This window comes from Megascapheus bottae, chromosome 4 (assembly GCF_031878675.1).
Source record: "Megascapheus bottae isolate mThoBot1 chromosome 4, mThoBot2.hap1, whole genome shotgun sequence".
Lineage (NCBI taxonomy): Eukaryota > Metazoa > Chordata > Mammalia > Rodentia > Geomyidae > Megascapheus > Megascapheus bottae.
In genome coordinates, this window is record NC_143512.1 from 47,543,426 (window position 1) to 47,555,758 (window position 12,333).

Below are 12,333 nucleotides of genomic sequence, written 5' to 3' on the forward strand. Positions count from 1 at the left end.
CTGGAGCCATGCCCCTAATCCTCCATTTTCTTTCTTAAAGCTATTTTGAAAGTTGGTACTGTGCTGCTGCCATTTATCCTAATTCCCGAATTACTTTAGTTCCAATCCAAACCAATTAAAACTCTTCTTATTGTAGATGAATCTTGGGGCAAGATACGTTTCAAAATTCAAGACTTGCCCAGGCAAGGTGGCTCAAACTTATAATCCTGTCTACTCAGGAGGCTGAGATTGAGAATCATGGTTCTAAGCCATCCCTGGCACTAAAGAATGTGAGGCTCTTATCACCAATTAACCACTAGAAAATGGGAAGTGGGGCTGTGGCTCCATAGGTAGGGCGGTAGCCTTGAGCTAAAGAACTCAGGGACAGTGCCCAGGCCCAGAGCTCAAGCCCCACAACCCACACTCAAAAAAAAAATCAAGATTTGTCAGATATTAGCTGACAAAATCAGTGCACTTTCTAACTATGTTACATGATTACTCCCTTGGAAATCCGGAATGAAACGTGAATATTTCTGTAGCAAACAAAACAATTATGCACAGCCTGTGAAGACACTAACCTCACATTAATTTAGTTATCATTTATTACTATTGCTATAGTTTTCAGAAATTTGGGGGTGACAGAATTACAGATCAAGGATTGGGAAACTATGCAAGCACATTTGTTAATGTGCTGTAGGAGAGAATATAAAGCACTCCAGGTCCCCACTTTACTGCTCAAACTGGGCTATTTCCAGAGATAGCAGACCCTGAAATCAACTGGGTAAAGTTTCTTAAAGGAGCCACAGAACAACTATTTATATCAGCTTTATTTATGAAACTTGGAAACAACCAAGAAGCTATCCTTCAGTGAACAGAGAAATAAACTATGGTATATATAGACATAGGATAATTTTCCCTAAATAAATAAGCCATAAAAAGACCTGGCAGACCCACTGCCTGATGATTATAACTGTAACCCCTCTGTACATCACCCCAACAATAAGATAAAAAAATTAATAATTTATAATATACAACAAAAAGACAGTGGAAATTTAGATGCATTCTGTCAAGTAAAAGAATCTAGTCCAAAAGGGTACATACATATATAATAACTAGCATACTATGGCATCTGTGAAAGACAAAACCATGAAGACCATAAAAAGGAAGTGATTGTCCAGGGCCAGGGAGGGATACATGTGCATAAATTTGACTAGGCAGAGAGCAGGATTTTTAAGGAAGTAAAACTTTTCCTTATGACTCTATAATGGTAAAATACATATCATAGGAAATACAGAACCACCAGGAATATATGTAAAACCCAGTGTCAGTGTACATTCCTCAGATTAACCAATGTACCTTCTTGTACAAGGGATTTACAGAACAAGAGGTGATGGGAAATGGGGTCAGAGCAAAGTCTTCCAGGAGAAGAGTTAAAGAATATGTATAGCTGAAATCAGTTATGAACTCTATATTTAATGGTACTGTATGTCAGACACTCATTGTGAATCCTAAGGAATCATGCCAGCTCTGACAGATTGTTCCTACTTGTGGTAACCAGTTTAATAAAAGAAAGTTAACCCCTGTTCTTGACATCAGTGCTTCCAGTGTTGGCAAGTACTCTAGGAGTGATGAGAGAATGTGAATGTGTACATACATGCAGATTTGTAAAGACCTAGAATTGCCATTTCAGGCATTTATGCCAGAGAAAATTAGATAAGAGATAGGCACATTGAACATTATTTATAATAAGATATTTTAAATGTCTTTATGTTCACTCATTATATAAAGTTATATTACAGGTACGGTAGAAAACTAGCTGGAAAAAAGTTATATTTCAAACCAACGTGGGAAGTTTTCACATACTTTCATATACTTTTTAGCAAGCAAAGCCCAAGGTTCAGGGTTGGGAATGTAGCTTAGTGGTAGAGTAATTATGCATAAAGCCCTGGGTTCCATTCTTCATTACCACATAAACAGAAAAAGCCAGAAGTGGTGCTATGCCTCAAGTGGTAGAGTGCTAACCTTGAGCAAAAGAAGCGCAGAACAGTACCCAGGACCTGAGTTCAAGCCCCAGAACTGACGCATGTGTGCGTGCATACACACACACACACACACACACACACACACACACACACACACACATATATCAAGTTTCAGAAAAGTAAGAATATTTTAAGCATATTATTTAAATATGTGGATTGTTAGTAAATGTTACCTCTAAAGAAAAGGACTTAGGTCGTCCTAAGTTTGTATAAGAATTGATTATGGACCAGGATTGTAGTATAGTGGTAGAGTGTTTGCCTAGCATACACCAAGCCCTGGGTTCAATTCCTCGATACCACATACACAGAAAAAGCCGTAAGTGGTTTTGTGGCTCAAGTGGTAGAGTGCCAGCCTTGAGAAAGCTCAAGGACAGTACTGGGGCCCTGAGTTCAAGCCCCAGGACTGGCAAAAAAAAAAAAAAAAAAAAAAAAAAAAAAAAAAAAAGACTGAGAGAGAGAGAGAGGCCGGGAGTTTGGCCTAGTGGTAGAGTGCTTGCATAGCATGCATGAAGACCTGGGTTCGGTTCCTTGGTATCACATACATAGAAAAAAAGCAGGAAGTGGTGCTGAGGCTCAAGTGGTAGAGCTCTAGCCTTGAGAAAGTCCAGGAACAGTGCTTAGGCCCTGAGCTCAAGCCCAGGACTGGTTAAAAAAAAAAAAGCGGGGGGGGGGGGAGGGAGGGGAGTCATTTACAATTGAACATTTTAACTATTTATATGTACTGCTTTTATTAAAAATTAGTTATATGAAAAAAAATCAAGATTTTTTGTTGTTGTCGTTTGTGGGGCTTGAACTCAGGGCCTGGACATTGTCCCTGAGCTCTTCAGCTCAAGACTAGTGCTACCTCTTGTTTTCTGGTGGTTTATTGGAGATAAGAGTCTCATGGACTTTAGTGTCTGGACTGGCTTTGAACAGGGTTCCTCAGATCTCATTCACCAGAGTGGCTAGGATTACAGACATGAGCCACCAGGGCCTGGTGAATCTATTAATTTTTAAGAAGAAAATATTGGACTGGAAAAGTGACTACAGTGATAAGAGTATATGCTAGTGCATGGAAGGCTGTGGGGTCAATCCTCATCCCTAAAAAGTACAAAAATGAGTGTGTGTGTGTGTGTGTGTGTGTGTGAGTGTAAGTGAATGCTTATTTCTTTCTAGCCTGCCTTTTATGCATGTCACAAAAATATTGTATAAATGTTTTATTTTTTAAGAGTGAATTTTTTATAGAACTTGGAATTGATTAACTGTGATTGATTTCATTTAGGTGTGCGCATATCTGGTTTTCCCAATGAAGAAGACAAGAAGCACCAACAAAGGAGCATCATTGACTTCTTACAGGCCGGAAACCAAGCTCTGTCAGCCACTGCATGTGAACCAGACAAAACTGACAAAGATCAGTTTGCAAAACCCCCAGAAATGTGTAACAAAAAGAGTTTCTTTGATAAAAAGCGATCAGAATGGATACGGAGCCATAAAGAAAAATCTAAATGTGAAACTGTGGATAGACAAAGTTCTCAGGTACCACAGTCATTCCACCTTTTAAAGAAGATGAGTGAACATTTCGAAACATCAGAGAATTGTCAAGTATTTACTTGCCCCATTTGCTTTAAGGATCAAGGACACATCAGTCTGGAAACCTTTAATAAACATGTGGATGCATGTCTCGATGGACATTCAAGCAGTGAGAACTCAAAAATGTTCTCATATCCACATGCTTTCTCTACTGCAATGAATCAGAAAGAAAGTGTACATCATTCTTTTCCACTCTGTGAGAAACAAAATTATGAAACCTATAAGAAAAATCTAGAAATAACTTCAGTGGATTGTATAGATTTGGTAGAGACTAGAAGCAATTCATCAAAAGCAGAAAGTTCATACACTTCAGTGGATAAGTTTAGCAACACCGAATGTTCTAATCTTCCAAACAAGTCATCTTGTACTAGTTCATTGGAAAATGAACTAGAAGAATCTCTTCAGTCTTGTCTCTATGAAGTGACAAGTCAGGCTCTAGTTTGTCCTGTGTGTAACTTAGAACAAAAGACTTCAGATCTTACCCAGTTCAACAAGCATGTGGATATTTGCTTAAATAAAGATATTATCCAAGAACTGAAAAATAATGAATTTAATCCAGTTAACCAACCCAAAGAAAGCTCCAGAAGTTCAGGTGAGTTTGGTGTTACTATGAAGAGCATGATTTTTTAGGAATACATCTTAGCAAAATTAAGCAGATTGTTAAATCTGAATGAATAACTGGTAAAAAAAAGGGGGGGGATTATTTATGCTGACATTTAGCAAAATACTTATCACTTTACCATAGTTTGCAATTAAATCAACAACTTCTCAAGTTTGGGAAATCCAGGTTGGGCTTGATTTAACACAGGATGAACTCAACAAAAAGAAGCTTCATCAGAGAAGACTGGTTGGGACACACCAATTAAGTATACTTAAAGACAGGAAATGATGGATGAATGGATTTATTTATTATTTATTCATTTGCTATATTAGAGATTGAACTCAGGATGCTTGATTACTTGAGTCACAATAGACCTTTGGTTTTTTAGGTTGTTTTTCAGATAGGATCCTGTGCTGTTTGCCCAGGCAAGCCTCAGACCATAATACACCTACTTATACCTCTTTTATGATTTGATTTAAAGACATGCCCCACCATACCTGGTTTATTTGTTGAGATCATTTCTTGCTAATTTGGGGTCCTGGCTGACCTTAAACCATGATCCAGTCAATTTCTGCCTCCCCATTAGCCAAGATTGTGGTCATGAGCTGTTACACTATGCAGGAAGTTTTTGTTCGAAGCCTTTTTTTGTAGTACTGGCTACCAAATCAAATTCCAACAACAAAATTAAATAAGATGTTAATACAACTAGTAGATTACAAAATAGTTGTGTGATAAAGTTAGTTTCTGTGTCATATAATTTGGGCTTTATAGTACCAAGAAAGTTTTTTGTATGTTAGTAATTTATCTTTTCACTATTTATAAATGTTTTGAAAGACATTTGTGGCTCATGTCTTTAATTCTAGCTGTTTAGGAAACTGCTATCTAAGGAAGGTGATTCTAAATCAGCCTGGAAAAGAAAAATCAGAGATTCTTACTTCTAGTTAACTTATAAAAAGCTGAAAGTGGAGACATTACAAAATTACTCAGCCTTGATCAAAAAGGATAAGCAAGTGCTGGAGACCCTGAGTTCAATCCTAATACTGGTATCGATTTCTCAGATAGTCCATTTTAGAATTTCTTTTCTTTCCTGTAAAGGTACCTCCGGCAAAGTACAAAAGACTGGAACAAAAACAAAAAGGTATGATTGCTTTGAGCTTTAATAGAGCTGCCTAGGAAACTGGCATTATTTTGTAGTCTAACTTTTAGGAGATGTTTAATTGTATTTTATAAATCAGATGACATTTCAGAAATTAGTTATTTAGGGCTAGGGATGTGGCTTAGTAATAGAGTGCTTGCCTAGCATGCATGAAACCCTGGTGTGATTCCTCAGTACTACATACACAAACAAACAAAAAAAAGCCAGAAGTGGCACTGTTGCTCAAGTAGTAGAATGCTAGCCTTGAGCAAAAGAAAGCTAAAAGGACAATGCTGAGGCCCTCAGTTCAAGCCCCAGGACTGGCAAGAAGGAAAAAGAGGAAGAGGAGGAGGAGGAGGAGGAGGAGGAGGAGGAGGAGGAGGAGGAAGAGGAGGAAAGTTAAAGAAAAATCAGTTTCCATTTTTTAATGTCTTTTAATTGATCGTATCTTCTTTTTCATTCCAGGCCAGGACTGATGACAAAGTACTCAACATCAAAGAAACCAAAACCCAGCAATCCCAGACATACCCTTGATGTGTTTTTCAAATGAACATGGAGTATTTTATCAGTAATTTTAATTGAAACTTGTTATTTTATAATCAATGATCTAATACTCATTTTAAATGTATATATTCATTTGGTAAGGACAAGTACAATTCCTCCCCAACTAGTAGTTTCTTTTCTAAGAATTTGGTATGTTTATTGATTTACTTCTTTATGCCTTTTTTGTAATTATGAAGATTCCATTTCATTGTATGTGAGTTGGAATCATTTTTAAATGAAAAGGGAAGGCTGGAGATGTAACCCAATGGTACAAAGTTCTGGGTTTAGTCACTAGCAATGAAAAAAGAAGAAGAAAGAGAAATGGGTTTAGAAAATGCTTTGTAGGGGCCAGGAGTTTGGCCTAGTGGTAGAGTGCTTGCCTAGCATGCATGAAGACCTGGGTTTGATTCTTAGGTACCACATATATAGAAAAAAAAGCCAGAAGTGGTGCTGAGGCTCAAGTGGTAGAGCTCTTGAGAAAGTCCAAGGACAGTGCTCAGACCCTGAGCTCAAACCCAGGACTGGCAAAAAAAGAAAATGCTTTGTAATTTTTAGCACTTGACTACTTGGTTGACATTGGACTGCTGCTATAGTTAGTTTTGCATCTTTAGATATTCCATGAGTTTCATAATTAAAATTTATTCTCAATTCTTGGAGGAACATTAGTTTAATATCGCTAGCATGAGTGTTTTTATTACCTCGTGAAAGTAAAGTCACAGTATTATCTGTGTTAGAAGGATTTTTACTCAAATTCTTATGTTTTTGCTTGTTTTTATCGAAAAGTCCTCTATCTTATAAATAAGCACTTGGTTCACTTTTAAAAGCAGTTAGTTGTAGCTGGGGGCTGGTGGTTCATGCCTGGAATCCTAGCTACTCAGTCAGCTGAGATCAGAGGATAGCTGTTTGAAGCTAGCCCAGGAAGAAAAGTTGGTGAAACTCTTATCTCCAATTAACAAGCAAAAAGCTGAAAAAAGCTCAAATAGTAGAGTAGGTACCTTGAGCAAAAAATGATAATCAAAAGCATGAGGACCTGAGTTCAAGCCCCAGTACAGGTACAAAAAGAAGATTAAAAGTAGTTCAAGATTCAAAGTACATTTTTAATGGACTTTTTAAAAGAGAATATTGTATATTGTGTCTATTATATATACATTTTATATACATTTGTAAAAAAATAAATTGTATAGTCACTTTATTTTTATTCTAATCTCCAAGAGAAAATGTGCAATTTAAAAGTTTAAAAAGAGGGCTGGGATGTAGCTCGGTGGCAAAATGCTTCTCTAGCAAGTACAATATCTTGGATTCAGTCCCCAGTATCAAGAAAGAAAAAGACCAAAAAAAAAAAGAAAAAAAAGACATTAAAGATAATACATATTTAAATATCTTATTCTTGTTCCCTTCATTATGTCTCTATGGCAGTTGCATTAATGTCTGGGAAAGAATAAAGGTGAATTAGGTTATATGAATCAGCTATGGTGGCTCACACCTGCAATCCCAGGTACTCAGTAGGCTGAGATCTGAAGATTGAGGTTCAAAGCCAGTCCAGGCACTAAAGAACATGAGACTCATCTCCAGTTAACCACTAGAAAATGGAAAGTGACCTTGTGACTTCAGGAGTAGAGCAAGTAGACTTGAGCTGAAGAGCTCAGGGACAGCACCCAGGTCCAGAGTTCAAGCCCCACGACCCACCAAAAAAAAAAAAAAAAAAAAAAAAAAAAAACCATATGTTGAGCATGTTATCAACACAAATATTCTTATCAAATTTTATGTAATTGGAACAAAGATGGAAACTATTTCTATTCTTTAAGGAACTGAAGTTTTAATACTTTTGTTTTCACTTCCTACTTTTCATATTTTTAGCTCACTATGTATATATATATAAGGAAATAGCATTTGAGGCATAGCTTCATTAAGACTTTGCAAAGCCCTGGCCAAAGTGGTGACTTCACTTTTAATTACTAGCTTGTTTAAAATTAGGCTTACCACTTTTTAGCATACTTAGTTTCATGGCTAATCTATCATACCCCATGGCAAATTCAAGGTTGTGGTATTATGGTTCTTGATTATGTGGTTTTTCTACGTAATTATGTATAGAATTAAATTCTGTGAATGTGATTTAAGGTATGTATTGTTTATATTTATCATCATCAGCATTAAATCCTGAGTTATTTCCACTTAGTGGTCAGGTATGGTGGCACGAATCTGTAATTCCAGGTACTCAAAAGACATAGGATCACAGATTGAAGTCTGACCTCAATCTGAAAAATACAGTCATCCTTCACTATATTGTGTTTCACTGTATCGTGGGGTTTTTCTTTTTTTTTTTTTTCTTAGTTTAAGGTCTTCTTGATTCAGCCTATTCATTTATTTATTTTTATTATTATTTTTTTATTGTAATTAGTAAAAGGGTTACATGATATTTGCCAGATAGAAGGTGCATTAATTCACATACATTGATACCCTTTCACATGTCTTGGTACCCATTACCCTCCCCCCCACACCCCCCACCTGTCTTGGTTTTCCTCCCTTCCCTATCAAATTTCAAATAACCAAATACAAATAAATTCAATATATCAGATAACAAAGTGAGATACTATACCAATATGAGATAACCAAGTGATAGCAAAGGAGATGAGAGACATCGTAGTACATTATCCTGGAGGTCCTTTCAATTGGTTTTTCTTTAAATACAAAAACAATGATCCTTTGCCTGTCTTAAGAACTACAGAGACCCCTGAGATAGGTGAAAAGTCACAAAGCATTCATTAGTGAAGTATGATATAGTGAGGGACAACCATCTAACACTGCTACTTCTTGGATTTTTCACCTCTCCAGGGGTCTCTGGAATATAACTCCCATAATAAGTGTAACCTAAAGAGCAAAAATAGGCTGGAGTCATAGCTCACGTAGTCAAGTGTTTGGCTAACTAGTGCAAGGCCTTGAGTTCAAATATTTGTACCATAAGAAAAACAGTTTTTGTTGAGTTTTCATTTAGCTGAATTAGTTGAATGCTATCATATAATAATATTTTAAAATGGCAAATTTAAATTGATGTATTAACAGATATAGGATGACATTTTTTTTCTTTTATTGTTTGCAAGTAGGTTCTTGCTACATAGCCTAAGAGGGGCTATGTAGAATCTTCCTGCCTTAAAAATGGAATACTGGAATTATAGATGTTTACTACCCACTCGTAGGTTTCTTCCTACTCATTTTATCTTTCGTATTTCCTCTTTTTTCTTCTTTAATAGCCCAGAATTCTCGCCATGTCATTTATTATTTTGTCTGATACAGCCAACTCATTTTCTTTTTGTTTTAATTTTTACCTATAGCGTACAACAAAACTATATGGTAATAAGCACCCACAATTTTACTTACTCAGAAACTAAAAATATAAAGAACTACCTGGAAAGAAAGAATTGTTACATATACTTGGTTCTTAAAAAATAATATCATTTTTGCTGGGCACAGTGGCTCATGCCTGTAATCCTAGCTACTCAGGATACTGAGATCTGAGGATTGCAGTTCATAGTCAGCCTGGGCACTAAAGTCCATGAGACTCTTATCTCCAATTAACTGCCAGAAAATCGGAAGTGGCACTGTGGCTCAAGGGATAGGACACTAGCCTGAGCTGAAAAGCTCAGGGACAATGCCCAGGCCTACAGTTCAAACCCCCTGACCACTGACCAAAAAAAAAAAAAAAATAAAGTATCATTTTTATTTATCAAGAAGAGACACAGTCAGTAGAAATTTGGACAAAAGACTTCATATGAAAGAAGCCAAATGACTAAGAATGTGAAGAGTCTCAGCCATTATTAGTAAACTGGAAATGAAATAAAGCTACAAAGAAATGTTATTGCATCTCCACCATGTCCACAGAAGTGAAGTAATTCAATAATAATAAGCTGTAGTTGTGTTGCAGACTCTTACTTGGGAACAATCCTTTTGGAAAACTGTCTTACTATAAACTCAATAAACAAAGTTAATAAAAGAAACAAAAATAAAACTGTCCTCAGTGTAATTTGTCTATATTTTAATTAAGAGAAAGATTTATTTTTGGCACATATGCCTAAATTTTTTATAATTTATATTAAAAAGGAATTTAATAAAGCTATGTACATAGGGCTGTTGTACAAATATGAGCAAGGTATAAGTATGTGTAAAAGTAGTACACCGAAATCCACTAAAACTAAAGAGGGATAAGAAAAAAGGAGGAATGAACTTGATCAAAATACATTATTGTAAGGTCTGCCAAAAGGAAACTCCACAAGGTTCAGGAGGTAGAGGGTTTATTGTGTGAGGAAAGAGCAGACCTCCTGCGGCCCAAGATGGAGTCGGAGTTGGAGTCGGGCTGAGCAAAAGAGCTTATGGAGGGAAGTGAGAGCTTAAATAGGGGGAAGGGTGTGGGCACAGTGGAAGTGGATGTGATCTCACAGGATGGGGAAATACCTGGAAGTGGGGGGACCTCCCGCTGCCCCCAGGCATGCCAGTTGGCAGGGTTACAGGTGCTGGGTGGGGATTTCCAGGGTGCAGGGGGTGAAAGCCAAGGGAAGAAGTCATTTCTTCCAGGCGGACTAACAATTAAGTATGCATGAAGCTCCCTTTTGTAATTATAACATTCCTACAAAACAGTAATCACCAGTTAGACATAGAATGGAGATACCTGAAGAGGAAAAATAAAAAATATACCAAGATTTGAAACTACAAAATATTACTGAAAGAAAAATAGTCCACTTGAATAAAGAATAGTTCTGTTCATGAACAGGAAGAAACTATCTAGAACCATTCTTCCCAAAAGTGTTTTGAAAGTTCAAAATGTTCTCAAGACAATACCCATCAAGATTTTTCTTAGAAATTGTTAAGTGGACCCTGATTCTTACATATGAGAACAAATGCTCAAGAATAATAGTAAACATGATTTAATGTAAAGATATAGTAATTATTTTAAGAATGGTATTGGCAAAAGGATGAGATGTGTTGAGCATTTAAAAATAGTCATCAAATAATTGGTTACTTCTAGAGGAAAAACATTTCATATCTTTCTGTGTCAGGCATTCTCTCCAGCTCTGATTATTTGCCAACAAGACTAACAAAATTCAGAAAAGTTGCAATATTCATGATTACATTTTATGATTATACATACAGAAAACAACTGAACAAAGAAGAAAAATCAGCAAAGAAAGGGTACAGACAAATGTTGGCAACATGCAGAATATTTCCTGCAAAGGAAATTTGCCCAACCCTGGGCTTTGAGGGGTTCTACTTGACATCTGACCTTAGGTACTCAATCTTCAGAGAGCTAATGGTCCAGGCATCAGGCCTCAGACTTCAAACCATACTTTCACCATAAGACAGTTGATGTTGTCCAAGCCTTTGGGCACATGAAAACATTCTTATCAGGCTGGATAGTACAAAGGCTCAGAGGTCACTTTCCAGGATCTGATCAAGGGCCAGTGGTCCTCAACAGAGGCCTTTGTCTGGAAAACACAGTGTTTAAAGAATCTGAGCCTGCTAAATTAACCCCTTACTGAGCATTTACAAGACAAATGCCAGATTAGTAGAATGAAGGATAAAGATCACATTGAGTGACATTTTCTGCCCTTTTTTTGTTTTGTTTTGTTTTGTTTGTAGATCATGGGGCTTGAAGTCCTGGGTGCTGTCCCTGAGCTCCTCAGCTCAAGGGTAGGGTCATAGCCTTGAGCCAAGCCCCACTTCCATTTTCTAGAGGTTAATTGGAGATAAGAGTCTCAGGTCCTTTTGTGCCTGGGATGGCTTTGAACAGCAGTCCTCAGATCTCAGCCTCCTGAGTAGCTAGGATTACAGGCATGAGCCACTGTGCCTGGCTCTGCCTTTTTTTTTTTAATACAGAGAAATCTACATTTGCAATGTACCATTTATATATATATATACAACAGGTAACAAATAGCCCAATAATTGTGAGTGTGATAATCTTCAATAGAATTCAAAGATGTCTCATTTTAGAATCAGCCTGTATATTGTTACTGTAATACATAGCTGCACATGTTGTAGTGTTAATAGGAAGAACAACATAAAGAGAAATATTTGTAAACTAGACACCCATGGCTCATACCTGAAATCTTAGGTACTCGGGAGGTTGAGATCTGAGGATCACTGTTTGAGATCAACCCTGAGCAAGAAAGCCCATGAGACACTATCTCCAATTCACTACCAAAAAGCTGGAAGTGGAACTGTGCCTCAAGTGGTAGAGTGCTAAGCCTTGAACTCAAAAGCTCAGGGTCAGTGCCCAGGCCTTGAAAAAAAACAAAACAAAACCAAATGAAACTGTGGGTCTAAGCCATTCCATTAGATGTGCTTTAATAAATATGTATGGAATTGTAAATTCAAAAGCTAAATGATGGGCTGAGAGTTTGCTTGCCTATCATGCACAAAGACCTGGGTTCAATTCCTGGGTACCACATACATACGAAAAAAAAAAAAGCTGGAAG

At 36.9% G+C, this 12,333-nt stretch overlaps 1 protein-coding gene across 3 annotated transcripts in view; it reads left to right on the forward strand.

The window, feature by feature from the left end:
* The window catches only part of Polk (DNA polymerase kappa), a 48,467-nt gene extending 42,569 nt beyond the window's left edge, over positions 1-5,898 (forward strand). For all 3 annotated transcript variants that reach the window (XM_090331843.1, XM_090331844.1, XM_090331842.1), the window contains exons 13-15: positions 3,283-4,182; positions 5,287-5,329; positions 5,792-5,898. In XM_090331843.1, the coding sequence (XP_090187969.1) occupies positions 3,283-4,182; positions 5,287-5,329; positions 5,792-5,876 (1,028 nt within the window). In that variant the 3' untranslated portion in view covers positions 5,877-5,898. The remainder of the gene's footprint in view (positions 1-3,282; positions 4,183-5,286; positions 5,330-5,791) is intronic.
* The last annotated feature ends 6,435 nt before the right edge of the window (positions 5,899-12,333 follow it).